Below are 22,550 nucleotides of genomic sequence, written 5' to 3'. Positions count from 1 at the left end.
GCAAATGAACAAAAGAAAGGCAGAAGCAAAGCCATATAATGATTTATTTTTAAAGAGAATCAGGAAACTTTGATTGAACGCTGGTGGCAAACAAACCAATACCACAGTGGCCAGCCTACTCATGCTCTGAAATAGATTGTTGGAGTCTTTGACATTCTCTCTTGTCGTTTTAGCAAGTGGCTCCAAGTGGATCGTGATTCACAGAGCGCCAAGGCAAAACGCACCGAGAATGCAATGGAAGGATAATATCAGAGGCTTTGTCTTGTTGCCATATCACTTGCCTGAGGAAATGTGTTATTATTATGCCACTGTCAACAGACGGCCAGCATACTACAGGTGGCATTACTGTGCCACAACCCAAGAAATTGGAAGTGCACCCACTCTGCCAAGAATACGAAACGGGAAAAAAACTAATTCAAAAAAACAGAAACAGCACTGTCTGTGGCACTCCATCTTGTGTGGCGGCCGATAAGGCGGCACGTTTTTCCAAGAGAGGAGCCGAGTTGAGAATATCCAGGGAAAGACAGTGACTAACAGCCCTGCTTTGCGTCCTACTCTATTGACTGGGAGTGAAGGTGGCCGACGTTGACCTACCGCCACTCCCAATACTTATTAATCTCCAACAAGAATCCCACGTGCACCACAAATGAGAAACTGCTACTCTGCTGAATAGAAATACTCTACAGGGTGCAATCTATCATGTGGAGTAGTCATGACGTATATATGCACATTGCAGCTGAAGATATACAGCCCCTTTGCACTTCCATAGATATTCATATTTTGATGCAAATGGAACACATGCAGAGATAAACTATTCCTCCTCCAAAACATTTAGGTTAGATGAGTTACATTGTAAGTCGTAATATCCTACAACTGCTTTTTGGAAATTAAAGTCCCATTCAACCATTCACATGCCACTGAAGATGACAGCATTGCAGACTCTAGGTCATAAAAGCTAGTAGGGTCTGCGTTCAGAGTACATGAAAATTGGATTTCATACTATTCAGCGAAACAATCACTCCAAGGTGATCCCTTTTCAAGCTGCCGTAATTCTGCTCGTATAATTCCCTTCGGCACAAGCACACACCTACTAGCCATAGTTTGTTATGCCATCCCTTAAACTGTAGAGGAAATACTGCCTTCAGGGACACGGATGAAGCATGCAGCTCATCTCTTAAGCACATTTAACGGCTCGTTACCCCACCGCTCATTTCAGGCAACATGACACTCCTTGGTCAGGTGCCATTCTCTAATGTGCTGGAAATGAGCCATGAGTCTCTACAGTCTTTAGAAAGTCAGTACGGTGTGCTCAAGGGGCCATTTTGGTTCTGAAAGGAGCGCAGTAGTGCCTTAAACAGGAAAAAAGCCAAAACTGAAACTGTTGCTTTTGCAATTAACAGTGCCCTCTCTAGTGCTGCCAAAATATGTAAGGATAACATAAAGTGAATGAATTCTAAATGAAACCGCTTGGGTATGACCTAAATGCGTCCAAGAAATATCATGCGTGCGTAGCATTTCTGAGAATTTACTGCATTTCGGCTTCTGCCGTCCAAGGTTATTTGCCACTGGGGTGAAGAGAACAAAAAACTCAGAGCATTCCAGAAAAAGTTAAACTTTCAAGGTTCCCCCTTTAGTACAAAAAGGTACAGAAAGGTTTGGACCGAGGTCATTTGAGAAAAATTAATTCTGATGGAGGTAAAGTAAAATTGTCTTCAGATACTTTAAAAAACATTTAATGGCAACCATTTATAACACAAACAGACAAAAATATAACTTTGAAAATCTGGCAAATTCAGGCTTGAAATTAATAAAATATCTGAAAAGTAATAAATATCTATAACAATACTTTTGACATCTGGCCTCATGTGTACAAGGAGACAGAAGAACCTATACAGCAGAATCAAGGGGCTGATGGGAATCATGTGACGCCATCAAAAGAAACAGCCGTTTGGAAAGCTCCGGACCAACTCTGCGGGTTGTAGATGTCACACCCTCTCCACGGCGAATTAGTATGTCTGCCAGCAGACCAACTTTTTCAAGTTCCGATTTGCACCGTGCATATGCCTACAAGTAACAAATATACATTCAAACATGATCTTGCAACAAAAACACTAAATGTCCTAAAAATTATTTACAAAATAAAAACAGTATATGCCAATATGTCGTTAATCCGTCTGCCGATAACAGGCTGGCAAACAATTTGTACTTTCTGTTAGGCACTTCATATTTGAAAACAGCTTTAACCTGAGCAAGAAGCCGAGGAGAGGGGTAGGCACTAAGTATAGCACTGGCCATATCAGGGCTGACGCGGTTCAACTGTTGTATTTGTCTCTTCCAAACTTGCAGAAGGCCGTTCCCTGAGCGGTCCACCTTCTGACCCCCTGCCCACTCACTCTCCAAACAAAACGTGAATCCCGTCTTCTCTCGCTCCCGCCTGGGAAGAATAAACATACACAAGTAAAAAATAAACCACTGTAGCTAAAGATGCAGCTGGTTGGAGAGCTATAAATATGGAAACTGGCTTCCCACTCACTTGAACGGTGCCTCGGCTACTGCTTTGGTTAACATGGTAATATAATCAGTGAAGTCTTTCCAGGTAGAGAGGAAGCGAACCTGCACCCCAGCTTGCAGCTGCAGGTCTACCAAAGCCTGATGGACATGTGAGGGAAAAAAGACAGAGTTGAAGCATAGCACCTAAAATATGACCGTGAATTTATATCGACTACCAATGAGGTGATTCAGCTTACCTCCTCCACCTGCACTCGCGAGACCTCAGGAAGCTGATTGATATCGTCTTTCTTTCTTCTCTTTTTCTGCCCTCCCTGAAGTCCCACATTCTTCTCCTCGCCCAGCACTGCCTCACGGTATTTCTTCTGACATTTTGAATTCTGGCTTCTGCAAAAGAACATTTGATGCAAAATGAAATTATAAACCCTTCACTCATCTGTCATTTAAAATCTAACATACATATGCGATTGTTTGTTTACAGCTCAATTTATGGGAAAAAAAAATTAATAAACAAAAGTATAAAGTATTAAATAAGTATAAAGCTTGTATATTTGTCAAAGCATTTAGATGAAATTTTAAATAAACTGTCAAAAACTAAAACAATGTCTGACTCAGTAAGTCACTCACCTGAAGTACTTCTCTATGTCAATCACAACCAGACTGAGGGTTCTGCCTGGGTTCCTGCTCATAAGTCCTTGGATCCAGGCGGTCAGAGATATGCCGCTTTCTGTCAACACACCGTTGCATTGCCTCTACGTAAAAAAAAAAAGCCCCACATACGAGCCCAATCAGGAGAGAAATCCCAAGGCTGTCAAAATTCTGAAGAAATGCATTTCTCAAAGATTGAGAAACAGCATATTTTAAACAGCTTATGGATCATTTTTTACATAATTGAGAGGTGATCCTGTAATTATATTCATTACCCTTAACTGCTCTGACTCTTCTTAGAAAGGTCATAACTGCTAGTTTTTCTGTTGCCCTTTCTTTTAAGACTCTTTTAATTTAAATTTTAGTTGGCACATCATACAAAAAGGGCACACCAAACAATTATCCTATTAATGGTTAATTAGGTAATTATAATGATCCAATAGGAAATTACCCCATACCAGAACATAATGTGCCTACCTTGCAGTAGTTATTAATCATGGTTACAAAGTCATCCACAGGAACTTGGATTACAGTATTTGAGTCTGGAATGGACATCATCTCACCAGTCTGCAAATAAAACATTCAAATGAACTACAAAAATATGTGTAAAAGATTTAAATTAGAGGTTCTCAACATTTTTTACTACAAGGCCCCCTTTTGTCCAAGAAAATATTCAAGAAATCTCCTATCTTACCTAACACAAACCTCTGGCAAATATGATGTAACAAAACAACTGAACACAAAAATATAATGACAGATTAATGTGGTACATTTTTTGTTGTTGTTTAGAATCATATTAAGATGATAGTGTGTAACTAAAAGCACATTTAAATACTTTTAAAATGTGTGAACCAAAAGTTGCTGCCGACTTTACTTCAGTATGGTGAGGTAATTCTAACTGAAACAGCATATTAAATAGAGGGCAGGGTTTTTTGTGCTCCTCCTCTCATCTTTCACTTACAGCAATCTAACTGTTGTAGGGGCGTGGTTAAGTATATTCTGCCCATGCTGTCAAACTGAAGTCATCAGAGCAGAAGCAAATGATCAGATTACCAAAACAAACAAGTAATGGATTAGTTTGCATGGATTATGTAAGATTAGCAATGTGCACTAACAAAATAAATATTGTAAATTTTGATTTGACGCAGACTTTATTGGGGCCCCCTAAAAGCTTGTTCAGGCCCCCTAGTGTTTCCTGGCCTCTGGGTTGAGAACCACTGGTTAAGATGTTCATAACTTCAACCCAGATATGAGACATCACACAGATCATTTAAGCATATTCTTTATCTACAAACATCAGATAAATCTATATAGATCTTATAATGTTATACTCATGTATTTGACATTTAAAATGTCACACATTCATCACCTGTATCCGTGACATTCAACAGAAATCCCTTGGGTGACATAGCAGAACAGCGATACTCTGGCAATTACATCACCCAAACAAAAATGAGCATAATTAATTGGATATTTAATTGTTCAGGTTCATTTCCTGTATTGTAAAATTTACTGGTAGATTACCTTTGCCATCATGTAACCTCACTCTAAAACATTAAAAATAACACTGTTAAACGTAATCTTTAGCAAATCTCATGAGTAATCACTTTCTGTACTGTACACTACATTATGTTGTGATGCCTAAATTAAAAAGCATTTATTGACTGATATTAGTGTTGTCATAGTGTTTTATTATTATTTAGAATAATAATATTAATTTTATAATAATTATTAAAAAATATATAATTTAAAATATCCAGCCATAACAGGAAAATAATTAATTTACTGAATTAATTTAATTCATTATTTTTTATTTCCATCTGCATCTCAAAGCAAATGACAAGGAATGTGGTTAAAATGTTTTCTTTTCTGCGTTTGTGTGTGTAGTGTGCTGTCGTGCCTGAGGGCAAGGTGAGCGCCTAGCCCAGGTGACACTACGAGGAAGAGATTGCTTCTCTATGGCACAGTTGCAGCCCATGGCATGCAGGGAAGTCAGGACAGCACCACCACCTTCCAGCTGCAGTAGGCCTATGGGGAAGAGACAGCTAATCAATACTAATCCATTCAACAAATGCAGTTTAATACCTCATGCCAGTGCTTTTTAACAACTCGAGAAAAGCATCAAAGCACACAGAGCCCTGAAAGCAACTGTGACAGCAAAGATGAGCACTGCTGGCACACACTGCCACCTACCTGGGTCGACCGTCACCACCATGTGTTTGATGCACTCCTCTGGCCTTAGGGCTTTCACAGCATCAGCCAGAGCTTTCTTCTCCATCCTCAATCTCTCCTTATCTTCCTGCTGATGCTCTCGTATTGCTCTTTTCCTCAGGGCTTCCTGTCTGGCAGCCTCCACTTCTGCTGGGGTTTTCTTGCGTTTGGCCAGGTAAGCGCCATTCTCCGCTTCAGGTGGAGGTTCTTTTGTGAGGTATGGCGCATCGTTGTTTGAGCTGCACTGCCTTGTTATATTGCTACAGATCTTGCTACATTCAACCAGCTGGGCCTCGGTGTTCATATGATGTGCTGGAACATCTAAGGGGCAAGAACATCCATTGGAAGCCACATTGGAAGCCCGGGTCTCCTTTGCACTAATGGCTGCTGTACCCAGGCCAAGCTGTTTTTGTTTCAGTCTTACAGCTAAGGGAATCATGGCATCCTCCTCCTCTTCGCTGTCACTACTGACCATCAACATGCCACTTCTAGCAGCTCCAGCAGAGGCGTGGACCTCCAGAGATGAAACTGGATCAGCAACAGGAGCCATTTCTGAGTCTGAACTGTCTAAAACCACCAAGTTGGGCTGCCTGGGGTTTGACTGTGAGAAATCAAACACAGGCAGCTTCTCTGAATCACTGGAGTCACTGTCACTTAGGAGGAATCCAGGTCTACCGATGCAGGTCATGCTGAGCTGTCATACAGAGATCTGCGGTCTGAAGGAAAGTTAAAATTAAAATACAATTTAACACGCAGGGCTCAACAATACAGATTTTCTATATATTCAAAAGTACTTTTAATTTTTTAATATAAAAATATATATTTTTATAATAACATTCACAACTTCAATATTATGTTATTCATTCTTTTTAAAAAATAATAATAATGAAACAATTTAACTCCAAGACAGATTAAAAAAATTCACAAACGATGTGCACACGGTGGTATAGTGAATTGTTCATTAATTTTTTAACTTTTATAACTTATGTTTTCAACACTACCACAAATCATTCTTACAGTTTCAGCAAAATATTATCTGATAACGAGATATATTTTTTTTTAAATCAGCAGAATTCACAACAGTTTTCAATACGATCACAGAAACAGGAAAAGATTTAGTATGCGGTGGACAAACTACCACAGTTTAAAACACTAGTAATTAACGTTACGGTGTAGTAGTAAAATATGGTTACGTTAATAAAACATGTTTACATTAATATGTTGTTGAAACATGACCAATTAATGTTCGGTTAAGAGAAACAGTGCGATACTGAGTCAAAACCAAGAACTAGAGCCGTCGCGTGTGGCTCCACACAGCTATTATTTACATTTGCACGCACACAAGGACAAAAAAGAACAAAGGTGTCCTGCTCAAGACAGCACACTACAATTGCTCATATAACTCCGTATATTCTCAAGCGTTCAATTGTAGCGTTACATATCCAACATACATGTTTATCTTTCTAGGTTACTCACGCTAGTAAAGTTCTGAAGGATCACGGGAGCGCGCAAGCTGCGTCACACTCACGTCATTCAAGATGGCGGCGCTCGCGTCCTTGATGCTGCAATCCAGAGCCTGTAAGTAGAATGACCATTTGTATCACTTTTCGGATTGTATTATGAACAGTGCAACGAAGACAAGAATAATATTAAATAATTGAGCCCTTTCAGCCTTTTGTAGCGACAGTGAGATGGTAGTAGCGTGCTGAGCCACCATTCCCTGACAGCACAGTAAGCATGAAATGTTGACAGCACCATCGACAGCATTTAAACTGTGATAGGCGAACTGATTTGGTTTACATTTTGTAAATGTAATGTAGATCGTTATGTTAATTTAATGCCCAGTAAACAGTTAACTTATATTAAACTGATGCCTTTGATGTGAATGCCAGTTTCAGCATCATCTACTATGTTGCAGGCAATGATTTCTGTGTTCCTCTGGTCTTTGCAGGTATTCTGTTCAGTCAAACACCAACAGTTGTACTGACGAGATTTGCTTCAAAGAAATCAGGAGGAAGCAGCAAAAACCTAGGAGGGAAGAGTGCTGGCCGCAGATATGGTTACAAGAAACAAGATGGTACTTTTTTTACTATTGACGTTGATCTCATAGGAGGAACATGTAGAGATTTTGTGTGCTGTTACTGTGACTAGTCTTTATTATCCACCGTGAACTTGCATTATAACACACGTTTTGTCTTTCCTACTTTTAAGGGAACTTTGTACATGCGGGCAACATCCTGGCTACACAACGCAAGGGTCTAATGCGCTGGCAGCCTGGAGCTCATGTGAGATGTTTGGAATCAAATATTTTCTTATGAGTAGCTGTATTAAAGCTATAGCTGTCCCTGGCTGGGGCAAGTTATCATGTGTTTTCTGTTTTTCTTTCTTTTTTTTGTTTTTTTTACAGTTTATTAATTACAATATATGGTCACCAAAACCATACTTTGGTATTTTTCTACAATACAAATTTTTTATGAATTATTTTATGCTTCAAAATTGTTTTCATTTTTAAATCTTTGCTTGCCGAGGCTTTAGCTATTTGATCACAAATACAGAAACAAAAACTGTCATTTAAAAAAAATATTATTGCAGTTAAAAATAACAGTTTTCTGTTTTAATATACTTTATAATTTATTCCTGTGAAGCAAAGCTGAATTTTCAGCATTATTACTCTAGTCTTCAGTGTCACATGAACCTTCAGAAATCATTCTAATGATTACCATCAATCATCAATGTTGGAAACAGTTGTGCCGCTTAATGTTTTTTGGGACCTATGATACTTCTTTTCAGGAATCCTTGATAAATTAAAAAGTAAAAAAGAAGAGTGTTTAATCAAAATAGAACTTTTGTGTTACAATATACACTACTATTCAAAAGTTTGGGGTCAGTCAATTATTTTGTTTTTTTTTTTAATAAATACTTTTATTTATCAAGGATGTTAAATTGATAAAAAGTGATTGTAAAGACTTATATTATTAATATTGTTAGAAAAGATTTCCATTTTGAATAAATGCTGTTCTTTTTAACTTTTTATTCATCAAAGAATTAAAGAAAAAAGTATCACAGGTTCCAGAAAACAGCAAAAACTGTTTCAACTCTGATAAAAAATCAGCATATTAGAATGAATTCTGAAGGATCATGAAGGCTGGAGTAATGGTTTAAAATAGGAAACCAATATTAGAAATTGCAAAAATTTTACTGTTTTTTTGTGATCAAATAAATACATCCTTGATGAGCATAAGAGGCTCCATTAAAAACATTACAAATCATACCTATCCCAAACTTTGAATGGCAGTGTATTTATACAGTGCCTTGCGAAAGTATTCAAACCCCTTCATTTTTTCATGCTTTATGTTGCAGCCTTATGTTAAACTGCTTTAAATTACTTTTTTTTTTCTCACATCAATCTACACTCCATACACCATAACGGCAAAGTAAAAAGAACTGTCACAACTAAAAAAAAAACTGAAATAAGTACATTGCATAAGTATTCAAACCCTGAACTCTTAGCTGAAGCACCTTTACAGCCTCAAGTATTTTGGGGTATGATGCGACAAGCTTTGCACATCAGCATTTGGCAATTATCTGCCATTCTTCTCACCTCTTCACCTCTCAACCTCTGTCAGGTTGGATGTGGGCAGATGCACATTTTCAGGTTTCTCCAGAAATATTTGATTGGGTTCCAGGCCAGGCTGTGGCTGGGTCACTCAAGGACATTCACAGAGTTGTCTATAAGCCACTCTTGTTGGAAGGTGAACCTTCTGCCCAGTCTGAGGTTCTGAATGATCTGGACTGGGTTTTCATTAAGGCTCAATATTTTGGTGCATTGAGCTTCTTTTCTACTCTGACGAGTCCATCAGTCCCTGCCGCTGAAAAACAGCCCCACAGCATGAGGCTGCTACCAGCACAATTTACTTTTGGGATGGTACTCTACAGGTGATAAGCAGTGCCTGGTTTGCTTCCTGCAAATCATGCTTGAAATTGTGGTTCATCAGACCAGATGATATTGTTTCTCACAGTCTGAGGTTCCTTTAGGTGCTTTTTATTTTTTTTATTTTTTTGCTTGCAAATGCCAAGTTTTCATGTGTCTTTACTGAGGAGAGGATTGAGTCTGGCCACACGGCATAAAACACAGATTGGTGAAGTGTTGCAGTGATGTTTGTACTTCTGTAGATTTCTCGTATCTCCACATATGATCATGCTCGACTAGAGTGACCATCAGCTTCTTGGTCACCACTCTAACCAAAGCCCTTCTCCACCAATTGCTCAGTTTGGCCAGGAGGCCAGCTCTAGGAAGAGTTCTGGTTGTTCCAGACGTCTTCCATTATGGATAATGGAGGCTACATACTTATGTAAACCTTCAATGCAGCAGAATTTTTTTCTGAACTCTTCCCCAGATGTGTGGTTTGATGTAATCCTGTCTCTGAGCTCTACAAGCAGTTTTATTTTTTACCGCAGTGCTTGGTCTTTGCTCTAATATGCATTTTCAGCCATTAGACCTTTTATTAAGACGTGTGCCTTTCCAAATCATACTCATTCAATTGAATTTGCCACAGGTTAACTTCACTCAAATTGTGGTAACATTTACAAGCAAAAAGAATGCGCCTGAGCTAAATTTAACCTTACCCAGATAAGGGTATGAATACTTACGCAATGGAATCATTTAAGTTTTTTTATCTTTAATAAATTTGCATATATGTGTGTATGTATGTATGTGTGTGTATATATATATATATATATATATATATATATATATATATATATATATATATATATATATATATATATATATATATATATGAGAGTGTGCCGTATTGGGGAGTAACTAGTTGCATATAACGGAATTACATAATTTAATTACAAAATAAAAGTAATTGTAAATATAGCTGCAAGCAGAAATTACGAGGCCAAGCACCCCAGCTGCAAAATGAGGTGCTAAGCATAGCATGGAGCATCAGACCAAATGGAACAATGAGTGCTAAAATCAATTTTAAAATGATTTCAATTGAAATGGCTGAAAAATCATAAATACAACCTAGTAATACGATTAAATGGCTGAGCAGTTTTGACTAATAGGTAGCGCTGCAATCAAATCATTTTGGTGTACATACAAAGTTCACCAATGCATTCGTAAAATATAGCCTTTTATATCATAATACTCTATTTTAGTCCATGGCAATTTCATGTTTTGTTCAATTATAGCACCACCAAGAGACACAATCCCACCAAATTTTTTGTGTCCTTAGATTGTGCCCTTACATAAGTGTCAAATTTGGTGAAAAGATCTCATTTTTGTTTTGGAGTTATAGACATATGTGTATGAGTAGATGAAAAATGACTGACTGCTGACTTTGTTTGCATTTTTGTGCCACTTACTATCAAAATTTTGGCAATTGGGCATAAGTATTTTGCCGGGACGCTATGTTTCCGAATTTCCTACGGTTGTTTCATGTCAGAGTAACGATTTCTATGATATTGGCAAATGGTTTTTAACCTGTTAACCTTCACCCCCCATTTTGGGCCTCACAGGTGAAAATAACCTACCTAAATTAAAATGGTAACAGTTCCTGACAAAGTGTGCTACACAAACAAATTAGGCATCTTTGGAAAGAAGACATTCTAGGCTTTACTATCTATCATCCAGAGTTGATAATGCTCAAAAAGATAAAAAGTTATAGACACTGACGTGCCTTGAAAAATATTTTTCCACACTGAATGTTTTTTTATTTCATATACAAATACATGAAATAAGTCCTGGAGCAATCCAGAAAAGTAATGGATTGAAAGCCACATGTCTCATGACTTTATATTTCAAATTTGAAGAAGATACCATGAAAAATGAGATTCCTGCAATATTTTTTCTGAAACTATTTTTAGTCCTCCCACCCCCCTGTTTGAGGAAAAATAACCACCAAATGGATCGCAGAATTATACAAGCTATTTTAGTCATTATACATATTCCTGCATAGTTTTTCAATTATAAAATAATAGACAGAATTTTAGACATCATATAAGTGATTTATTTGAGCACTAAAAAATACAAAAATAATTATTTGAGTAATAAAAAAGGGGGAAAAAAAATGCTTTGTATATAGTATGTATACTGAAGTATTCTGATTGCCAGACATGAAGTAATATTGGCAGACATGGTCATACAGTCAGTAATCGCACGCTGATGTGCTTCCATACAGATGATAATCATACAGATGGGCCATATAATCAATAATAGCTGATCAATGAATCACAATGATAGCCGTCATAGTCGGTAATAAACACGCTGATGTGCTTCCATACATATGATATTCATGCAGATACGGCCACATTCCCCACACACACATATAAAAAAAAATGTATAAGAAAAAAAAAACAGTTTTTTTATGGATAAAGCAGATCGCTAAGTTACGCCCCGCTCGGATGACAGCTGTGTCACAGCGTGCGTCACGCTTTCAGGAGAGCGCGCCAAATTCAAATAAACTATATTCTGCTTATCTTAGACCTTTTTTTTCCGTGTACGGTCTCATTCTGTTTGTAAAACTGTATGCTACAACACCGTGTTGTTGTTTTTTACCACCAAGATGCTGTTTTTGAGCGTAATTTATTCCATAACGGACACGAACAATAACTCTCCCGAAGAAATGAAACGTAAACAAAGGAATATTCATCCTAATTACAACGTTATTGTTTCGCTGGACTAAAAGTGCTCGCTGGGATGTTGTTGTGTGGACCCTTACCTAGGACTTACCATGATGCACCGAATCTAAAGAGACCAGTTTTGTGATATTTGACCAAACTAATGTGAAGTTATAAGCAAAAATATGCATTTTTCGTATGTCCTAACCACTAGGTGGCACTGCGCCGAAACGCTGCAGGTAGTCTCAGGACATGCTTGTTATAACACACACCAAGTTTGGTCTCAATACGCCAAACCGTTGTGGAGATATAGCCTCTGATCCATTTTTGTGTGCTTTTCTTAGATTTCGTTCGTGTTATTTGAGAACAGTTTGACTAATCCACTTGAATTCCATAACTTTTTGTCAGCGTGGTCTGAAGATGATTTGAGCCAATTTTGGTGAAAATCGGACAAACCGTCTAGGACGAGTTTGAAAAAGTAGGTTTTACGAACAATTGAAAATAGCGAATAAACTAAACCTTACGATTTTTTAATTTTCGACTCGCCTTGAGCCAAGGAATGGGAGGAAAAAATTATTTTCATTTTCTGCCTTACGGTTCAAAAGTTATTAGCATAAACATGACTGAAATTTTGGACAAGTGGTGGTGCTAGAGAGTTTGAGATAGAAACTCCAAATTTGCTGTGATTAGTATTGACACTAATCCTCTATGAGTGTGCCAAAGTTCACAACTTTCCCGCAAGCGGTTCTATGGGCTGCCATAGACGCAATGGCGGAAGAATAATAATAAGAAGAATCCTAACGGATTCAATAGGTGCCTAAGCACCTGTGGTGCTTGGCCCCTAATTAGTTACAGTTAGTTAGTTACCAAGAAAAAAATGTGTAATTAAGTTAGTTACTTATGAAAAATGTTAAAGATTACATTTGATTTTTTCACACACACTCCCACATACAGATTTCATAGATTTTCATAAATTGCAGTGACTGCTCTAAAATATGAAACATCAATGTTTCAAAAGTTTATACTGTAACATGCTTATAACATGCGATAACTCTTATATTTCCTATATGGATTTATGTATATGCTTTATTTTTTTTAAGATTAACTGTTTTTTTTTTCTAAGGCATTGTTAGATTCCAGTGTTTCCCGTCATAGCTATGCAAAGATTTGATTTCAAAAACAGTATCATAGCTATCAAACTATATCTAGTTATGATTTTAAATCTGTGTTTAACCTCAGAATGATTTTAAAGTAAGTCTAATTTTGCGGTGGCTATGCTTCAAAGGGGACATTGGATGCCCATTTTACACAAGTTGGTATGATTCTTTAGGGTCTTCTCAAAATGGTCTCAGTGGTTGTGAAAAACAACAACCTTTTTACCTTGTCAAAACCAGCTCTGTTCACAGTGACTCGTTTCGGTGCATATCTCTTTACATGTTAATGAGCTCTGCTCATCCTGCCCCTCTCTTCTGTGGCAGAGCAAAGGCGATTCGCAAATAATCATAAAAAATATAAAGTGTGAGACTTCTTCTGGAGGTGCAGCTGTATCATGAACAATGAGTACTGCTCCATCCTTGAGTTTTAACATTTTAACAAAACCTGCCTTGAATTGTCCCTCATTCAGAAAACAGTCTGGAGCGATTTGCACAGCCAGACATAAACAAATTTAGTGGAAGTGAAGTGACGTGTGGACAAGTATGGTAACCCATACTCGGAATTTGTGCTCTGCATTTAACCCATCCAAGTGCACACACACTGTGAGCAGTGGGCAGCCATATTGCTGCGGCACCTGGGGAGCAGTTGGGGTTTTGGTTCTTGCTGAAGGGTCTCAACTCAGTCATGGTACTGAAGGTGGAAGAGAGTGCTGGTTAGTCACTCCAAAATCAAAATGGCTTGATAATTGAGACTGTCTAGGTTTTGGGGGGATTAAAAAAGGGCTTTTTATAATTTTTATCATTGTAGGGTGGTTGTGTCCACACACTGCCAAGACACATTTATATGCAAATGAAGATATTTGGCATCCAATGTCTCCTTTAAAATTAAAATATTATAATCTTAATTAAAGTGAAGGATTTCGAAAGTCTGACAGTAATCAGTGTTGAGTACTGCTGTAAAGTTAACCCTGTCTGCTTTAAATGTTTGAAAGTGATTAACAGTTGAAAACATTAGGAATTTAGAAAAGTAATCAAAAAGTAATCCGTTACATTACTTTAAAGTAATTAAATTTACACTGCTTATTACATTTTAAGTAGGGTAATCTGTAACCTATCACATTTACAAAGTAACCTTCCCAACACTGTGTGTGTATATTGCATATTGCATTTTTCTCAAAATTTCTCAAGATCCTAACATTTTATTTCCATACAAATATTAAAAACTATAAATGGACAACATTCCCCTTAATGGAAATCAATCTCTCATTGTCTGTCTTCACAGGTCGGTATTGGAACCAACAAAACACTTTATGCCCTAGAGGATGGTATTGTCAGATTCACCAAGGAGGTGTATGTTCCTCTGCCACGAAGTGCTGAAGCCAGGGATGTGATCCCAAAACTTCCCAAGGGTGCTGTTCTGTACAAGACCTGTATCAATGTCATTCCTATAAAACAGGAGAATAAATTTAAACTAGTGGACATGGTATGAAAAAGACTTTCTTCAGCTTCAGTTTGATCTGGATTCTTTGGACTGGTAAACCACCCTGGAATATTGTGATGGTCTCCTTTCAAATGTGTCTAAAAATTCAGCAGTAAAATATTTAATTTATTTTTATTTGTAAAGTCATGATATACAGGTGCTGGTCGTAAAATTAGAATATCATGAAAAAGTTGATTTATTTCGGTAATACCATTTCAAAAAGTGAAACTTGTATATTAGATTCATTCATTACACACAGACTGATATATTTCAAATGTTTATTTCCTTTAATTTTGATGATTATATCTGACAACTAATGAAAGTCCCAAATTCAGTATCTCAGAAAATTAGAATATTGTGAAAATGTTCAATATTGAAGACACCTGGTGCCACATTCTAATCAGCTAATTAACTCAAAACACCTGCAAAAGCCTTTAAATGGTCTCTCAGTCTAGTTCTGTAGGCTACACAATCATGGGGAAGACTGCTGACTTGACAGTTGTCCAAAAGACGACCATTGACACCTTGCACAAGGAGGGCAAGACACAAAAGGTCATTGCTAAAGAGGCTGGCTGTTCACAGAGCTCTGTGTCCAAGCACATTAATAGAGAGGCGAAGGGAAGGACAAGATGTGGTAGAAAAAAAGTGTACAAGCAATAGGGATAACCGCACCCTGGAGAGGATTGTGAAACAAAGGATTGTGCAGAGTGGACTGCAGCTGGAGTCAGTGCTTCAAGAACCACCACGCACAGACGTATGCAAGACATGGGTTTCAGCTGTCGCATTCCTTGTGTCAAGCCACTCTTGAACAAGAGACAGCGTCAGAAGCGTCTTGCCTGGGCTAAAGACAAAAAGGACTGGACTGCTGCTGAGTGGTCCAAAGTTATGTTCGCTGATGAAAGTAAATTTTGCATTTCCTTTGGAAATCAAGGTCCCAGAGTCTGGAGGAAGAGAGGAGAGGCACATAATCCACGTTGCTTGAGGTCCAGTGTAAAGTTTCCACCGTCATTGATGGTTTGGGGGTGCCATGTCATCTGCTGGTGTTGGTCCATTGTGTTTTCTGAGGTCCAAGGTCAACGCAGCCGTCTACCAGGACGTTTTAGAGCACTTCATGCTTCCTGCTGCTGACCAACTTTATGGAGATGCAGATTTCATTTTCCAACAGGACTTGGCACCTGCACACACTGCCAAAGCTACCAGTGCCTGGTTTAAGGACCACGGTATCCCTGTTCTTGATTGGCCAGTAAACTCGCCTGACCTTAACCACATAGAAAACCTATAAGTAATTATTTATTTGTCACACACACAATCATACAGAGTATAACCAGCATTGAAATGCAGGTATTATAGGAAGAGATACAGCTTGACATGAGGAGAGGGCGGAGAAAAAAAATAATTCACAGACTATGCTCCTTGGAGTACAGTGTGAGAACAGGAAAAACACCCCAGCAACAAAAAGCACATAGTCAATCAACAACATAGTCACACGACTGCAACAGGGGAGTAATCCAGTTCCGGCAAGCAGCCATCCGGTCCTGCAGCCATTCTCGGCGCCGGTCGGACCCGCTTGTCAGACTGGCGGTACAAAGCGGCGAAGGCGAGGGATCGGGGGTGGGGAGGTGAAAGCATATCCGTGTATGTGTGTGTGTATGTGCCTGGGGAGCCGCCACGCTGGCATTCAAATGAAGTTATCTCAGTCCGCAGAATGTGATGGCGACACAGCACGTTGCTATGGAGACAGCCTTGATCAGGACCCAGACAGAGTCAATAATCCGCAGGTGTCTGTGGAAGGGGAGAGGAATGGAAGAGCGTCACACTGCAGTGCTCTTCCCGGGTTGTTTTCCAACACGACCTTGTCCGAGGCAGTGCTGTTATGAGAGAGCCGAAAGAAGATAAGATTGTTTGGTCTTGGGGCGAGTAGCCGTATTCCAATTTTTACGGCAACTCTCTTTGTCCATTCTGGTCTCCAAATCCATCAATTTTTCTTTTCAAATCCGAAAGCTTCTCCGTGATAGTCTCCATATTGCGGTTAATAGTCTCAGTCTCAGAGCTGACCGCTCTGCCCACTGCTTCAATCATAACGGGCAGCCTTGTGAGGCTTTTGACAGCTGTACCCGTTTCCTGAATTTTACGATAACCCAGGGCAAAGCCTAATCCAATCAGCAGAAGACCTGTTATCATGGTTCCGAATAGGTAGATATCTTCAATGTCCTCCACGGAAAGAGCCGCCAGACACACAACCGCTGCGAATGTTCCGTTGGGACAATCAGGTTCCCCCGAACCTAAACTTCTCGTCGAGAAAATTGTGTCAATTGCATTGAGAGACCAGTTGATCAAATCCATGATTTTCCAGTTTGGAGAGCAGTGCAGAGAGAGTCTCTCACGTATTAGACAATAGACGAGACGAGAGAGCAAAGCAGGGAATGGAAGGTAAGGGGAGGAGAGGGAGAGAAAAAATGTGACCGCCTTCGCTGAGAGCCAAACCATAGCCCCATATATACAAACAATTTGGGGTATTGTGAAGAGGAAGATGCAATACGCCAGACCCAACAATTCAGAAAAGCTGAAGGCCACTATCAGAGCAACATGGGCTCTCATAACACCTGAGCAGTGCCACAGACTGATCGACTCCATGCCACGCCGCATTGCTGCAGTAATCCAGGCCAAAGGAGCCCCAACTAAATATTGAGTGCTGTACATGCTCATACTTTTCATGTTCATACTTTTCAGTTGGCCAACATTTCTAAAAATCATTTTTTTTTGCATTGGTCTTAATTGATATTCTAATTTTCTGAGATACTGAATTTGGGACTTTCATTAGCTGTCAGTTATAATCATCAAAATTAAAGGAAATAAACATTTGAAATATATCAGTCTGTGTGTAATGAATTAATCTAATATACAAGTTTCACTTTTTGAATGGTATTACTGAAATAAATCAACTTTTTCATGATTCTAATAAACATGTTTACCTAACACTGTGTGACTGTTCAATTCTTTAATATACACTAAATAATTAAAAACAAATTAATTTTGCAATCTAGAAATGTGTTTTTTTTTTTTTCAATGATAAGTCCTCTTTAATAAATTCATAATTTGTGGATAGCTGCAGGAAACCATGTTAAATGATGTTCGTATTCCATTTTACTTTCATAATCTTATATATTTCTGATGGAAGCAAGATGTTGAGAAATGAAATGAGAAACATGCAGGAAATGACTTTATTTTAGCCATTACAAATTTAATCATGAAAATTCATTGTTAAATATATACAGGAGGAGATGGTTGGAAGGGAAGACTTGGAAAAAGTAATAGGAAACGGAAGGAAAGGCTATTACATCTTGATAAAACATACAATAAAGATTTTATTTGTAATAATATGTGCAATGATTATTTGTTGACATTAAGACCAGGATTGTTAAAACAACAAATAGAGTCAATTTTGCATTCAAGTTGGTTTTAAAGACAAAGAGGGCGGCTCAGTGTTTCAGCAAATCAATATAAAGTTACAAGCACTTGCAGCGTTTAAGATCTGCTTTTCATGGAGCATTAAACAGTGCAAACATTGTCCTGTTGCTGAGGAGTTTTAATCTCCTTCATTGACTCCATCTATTCATGTTTCCTAAAATTCAGCTCAGCTTTAGCATTTAAGGATTTAGACTGTCTCTCTCCTCTATAAAACAGACAAGGACTATCTTTGTAGCATTTCCCTTTGGGCTCAGGGTGTTGTTCATGTGTATTAGCAGGATTAGGGGAAGTGAAGCCTGAGAGTATCCTCAGGTTGGAGGAAGCCAAGGAGAAATAAGAAGGATTGTACCAGTACTGGGTTGGAAACAGTGCCAAATGAGTTGTTGCACCACGTAGCTTTACTCACCTTCAATATGCGAGGATTAAATATGGAGAGTGCTGACACTTTCTTGCTTGGCTCTCAATGAAGACGGACGCATTTTTCTCTCCCTCTCCTCTCCGTACCTTCCCTGCTTTGCTCTCTCGTCTCGTCTATTGTCTAATACTTGAGAGACTCTCTCTGCACTGCTCTCCAAACTGAAAAATCATGGATTTGATCAACTGGTCTCTCAACACAATTGACAGCATTTTCTCGACAAGAAGTTTGGGTTCGGGCAAACCTGATTGCCCTGGCGGAACGTTCGCAGCTGGATACACGATGGACGCATGGGAAAGGTGGCGGGTCGTGTGTCTGGCGGCTCTTTCCTTGGACGACATTGAAGATATCTACCTATTCGGAACCATGATAACCTGTTAACCTTCAACCCCATTTAGGGCCTCGCAGGTGAAAATAACCTACCTGAATTAAAATGGTAACAGTTTGTGACAAAGTGTGCTTACACAAACAAATTAGGTATCTTTGGAAAGAAGAGACTCTGGGCTTTACTATCTATCATCCAGAGTTGATAATGCTCAAAAAGATAAAAAGTTATAGACACTGACGTGCCTTGAAAAATATTTTTCCACACTGAATGTTTTTTTATTTCATATACAAATACATGAAATAAGTCCTGGAGCAATCCAGAAAAGTAATGGATCGAAAGCCATGTGTCTCATCAGTTCATATTTCAAATTTGAAGAAGATACCATGAAAAATGAGATTCCTGCAATATTTTTTCTGAAACTATTTATAGTCCCCCCCACCCCCCTGTTTGAGGAAAAATAACCACCAAATGGATTACAGAATTATACAAGCTATTTTAGTCATTATACATGTTCCTGCATAGTTTTTCAATTATAAAATAATAGACAGATTTATTTGAGCACTAAAAAATACAAAAATAATTATTTGAGTAATAAAAAAGGAAAAAAAATAGAAAAAAAATGCTTTGTATATAGTATGTATACTGAAGTATTCTTCGTTATTCGTTATTACAATGATAAATATCACTGCCAGACGTGAAGTGATATTGCCAGACATGGTCATAGAGTCAGTAAACACACGCTGATGTGCTTCCATTCAGATTATAATCAAACAGATGGGCCATATAATCAATAATAGCTGATCAATGAATCACAGTGATAGCCGTCATAGTCGCTAATAAACACGCTGATGTGCGTCCATACATATTATAATCATGCAGACACGGCCACATTCCCCACACAATACACACACACACATATAAAAAATGTAGAAGAAAAAAAAAACAGTTTTTTATGGATAAAGCAGATCGCTAAGTTACGCCCCGCTCAGATGACAGCGTGCGTCACAGAAGCGTCACTGCCGGCAGGAGGGAGCGCCAAATTCAAATAATCTATATTCCGCTTTTCTGAGACTTTTTTTTCCGTAGACGGTCTCATTATGTTTGTAAGACCGTATTCTACAACATCGTTTTGTTTTTTTACCACCAAGACGCTGTTTTTGAGCGTAATTTATTCCATAACGGACGCGAACAATAACTCTCTGAAGAAATGAAACGTAAACAAAGGAATATTCATCCTTATTACAACGTTATTGTTTCGCTGGACTAAAAGTGCTCGCTGGGATGTTTTTCTGTGGACCCTTACCTCTCTAACTAAACTGGGATTTCAGCAGTGGACGCGTTTGTGGCTCGTTATTACAATGATAAAGGTACGTACGGCTTTTTTACTCTGCGTGTTTGGATGTGTACTGCTTACACAAATGTAGCAAATTTGTGCCACTCATTCCTTATAAGCTTTCCATCGAAAAACAGCGATCTGTCGTCGATGCTTGATGCTTAGACCCTCAGAATGATATATAGTTTGTCAAGATTAACTTTGTCCCGTTTCATTTATTCTATTAGAAAACAATGACACATGCAAACAAAGAGCGTTCAGTGCGAGGTCGCTCTGGTGAAGGCTAACAGGATAACCGGTTTTCTGCTGATTGGATTAGGCTTTGCCCTGGGTTATCGAAGAATTCAGGAAACGGGAACAGCTGTCAAAAGCCTCACAAGGCTGCCCGTCATGATTGAAGCAGTGGGCAGAGCGGTCAGCACTGAGACTGAGACTATTAACCGCAATATGGATTCTATCACGGACAAGCTCACGGCTTTGCAAAGGAAAACTGATGGATTTGGAGATCAGAATGGACAAAGAGAGTAGCCGTGAAATTGAAATGCGGCTACTCGCACCAAGACCAAACAATCGCAATCTTATCTTCTTTTCGGCTCCCCCAGACCAGCCTCGGACAAGGTCGCTGTTGGGAATAACAAGCCCGGGAAGAACACTGCAGTGAGACGCTCTTGCGTTCCTCCCCCCTTCCACAGACACCTGTTGATTGTTGACTCTGTCTGGGTCCTGATCAAGGCTGCCTCCATGGCAACTTGCTGTGTCGCTATCACATTCTGCGGACTGAGACAACTTGATTTGAATGCCAGCTTGGCGGGTCTCCAGGCCTACAAATACACAAACTCTACATACATACACACACATACGCACATATATACAGATATGCATTCACCTCCCCACCCCCGATCCATCACCTTCGCCGCTTTGTACCGCCAGTCTGACAAGCGGGTCTGTGACCAGCGCTGAGAATGGCTGCCGGACCGGATGGCTGCTTGCCGGAGCTGGATTAATTCCCCTGTTGCAAAGTCTATGTTTGTGTCTATGTTGTATTGATTGATTATGCGCTTTTGTTGCTGGGGTGTTTTTCCTGTTCTCACACTATACTCCCAAAGGAGCATAGTTTGGGGGTTATTTTTTTTCTCCCCCCTTTCCTTATGTTATTATGCTGTATTTCTTCCTAAATTCCCTGTCTTCCTGTCCTGTCTACCCCCTTGTCATATTGTATGTATGTTGTGTATGTATGGACAGGTTGATGGCTAATTTCGATGGTACTTGTGACTAGTGACAATAAAGGGCTACTACTACTACTACTTTCCAAGGACAAACACTGGAGCAGGTGCCACTTCATAAGCTTCAAGTTCAAAATGCTTTTTACAATGCAGATGTACAGAATGTTCAAGGAACTATCATTGTTTGGAAACTCTTTCACGTACTTTGAAGAAAAAAGAGGCGATGCGATTCAATGCTAATGAAAAAGAATGGGGAATTGATTTAGAAAGTAATCATAGAGATTCTGAGCAATGCTCAGTGTAATAATCTATCTGGCAGATAATTGTTATTCAGCCCCGAACAACAGCCTGCCACACTATATTTCAGGAGAAGCTAGATGCAAATGGTGTGTCGGAGCAAAATTTAGTATAAACAGTATAATCAAATACATCATGAATAATTTTAAAATTTAATTTACAAATAAACATCACTGAAATATATCTAATGACACAATGATGCAGAATTTGTAAGAAGTAAACAATGGTTCAGTTTTACTTGCATGTAAACCGTTTGAAGGTGTTAATGTCATATTCGCACAAAAATATTAATTTTTATTGAAATTAATATTTTTGTGCGAATATGACATTAACACCTTCAAACGGTTTACATGCAAGTAAAACTGAACCATTGTTTACTTCTTACAAATTCTGCATCATTGTGTCATTAGATATATGCAGAAAAATATTAATTTTTATTGAAATGCTCATCAGGACAAGGCCATTTTATTTGAATTCACCAGGGAATTTTATGTATAGCCACAGAGCCCTTTGGTATTTTCTCCAAACTTATCAAATATTAGATAATACAGTAAACGAGTTAGAATATTATAGTTAAAGAGATAGTTAACCCAAAAAAAGACAATGATGCCTTCTTTTTATTTTACCCTGTCTTTCTCCTTATAAATGGTGTTGTTTTTTTCTCTGCATAATAAAAGTCAATGGAATAATGTTGTTTGGTCTCTATAAGATTTTCAAAAGCATCTTCATTTGTATTCCGCATAAAGAAAGTCAAACAGGTTTGACTAAGAATCATACAGTTTGCAATTCTCAATGTAAAATTTAGATCCGTTAAGGTTTGGAGAAAGGTCACTGGAATCCAATCTGATTCTCATT

At 38.5% G+C, this 22,550-nt stretch overlaps 2 protein-coding genes across 6 annotated transcripts; one reads left to right on the top strand and one right to left on the bottom strand.

Moving 5' to 3' along the window:
- Positions 1-26: 26 nt before the first annotated feature.
- On the bottom strand, positions 27-6,898 carry LOC306852766 (crossover junction endonuclease EME1-like). Of its 4 annotated transcripts, none has more exons than XM_079389829.1 (9): positions 6,844-6,898; positions 5,350-6,083; positions 5,057-5,184; positions 3,634-3,723; positions 3,136-3,260; positions 2,748-2,895; positions 2,534-2,649; positions 2,245-2,434; positions 27-2,064 (listed from the first exon to the last, which is right to left on the bottom strand). In XM_079389829.1, the coding sequence occupies exons 2-9, from the start codon at positions 6,053-6,055 to the stop codon at positions 1,888-1,890; spliced, it is 1,680 nt and encodes a 559-aa protein (XP_079245955.1). In that variant the 5' UTR covers positions 6,056-6,083; positions 6,844-6,898; the 3' UTR covers positions 27-1,887. The 4 variants fall into 4 exon arrangements, with proteins under 4 accessions (XP_079245955.1, XP_079245956.1, XP_079245957.1 ...); XM_079389830.1 differs by having other exon boundaries at positions 6,580-6,849; XM_079389831.1 differs by having other exon boundaries at positions 6,696-6,849.
- LOC306852767 (large ribosomal subunit protein bL27m-like) lies at positions 6,891-18,009 on the top strand. Of its 2 annotated transcripts, XR_013782671.1 has the most exons (5): positions 6,891-6,945; positions 7,319-7,444; positions 7,579-7,652; positions 14,434-14,862; positions 17,506-18,009. XR_013782671.1 is itself a non-coding variant. In XM_079389833.1 (4 exons), the coding sequence occupies exons 1-4, from the start codon at positions 6,906-6,908 to the stop codon at positions 14,638-14,640; spliced, it is 447 nt and encodes a 148-aa protein (XP_079245959.1). In that variant the 5' UTR covers positions 6,891-6,905; the 3' UTR covers positions 14,641-16,270. The 2 variants fall into 2 exon arrangements, 1 of the variants encoding a protein (XP_079245959.1); XM_079389833.1 differs by lacking the exon at positions 17,506-18,009 and having other exon boundaries at positions 14,434-16,270.
- Positions 18,010-22,550: the final 4,541 nt, after the last annotated feature.

Source organism: Barbus barbus, assembly GCF_936440315.1.
Source record: "Barbus barbus genome assembly, chromosome: 32".
In the NCBI taxonomy this organism is placed as follows: domain Eukaryota; kingdom Metazoa; phylum Chordata; class Actinopteri; order Cypriniformes; family Cyprinidae; genus Barbus; species Barbus barbus.
Note: the sequence above shows the minus strand (reverse complement) of the source record. Positions and strands in the feature narration are given on the sequence as shown.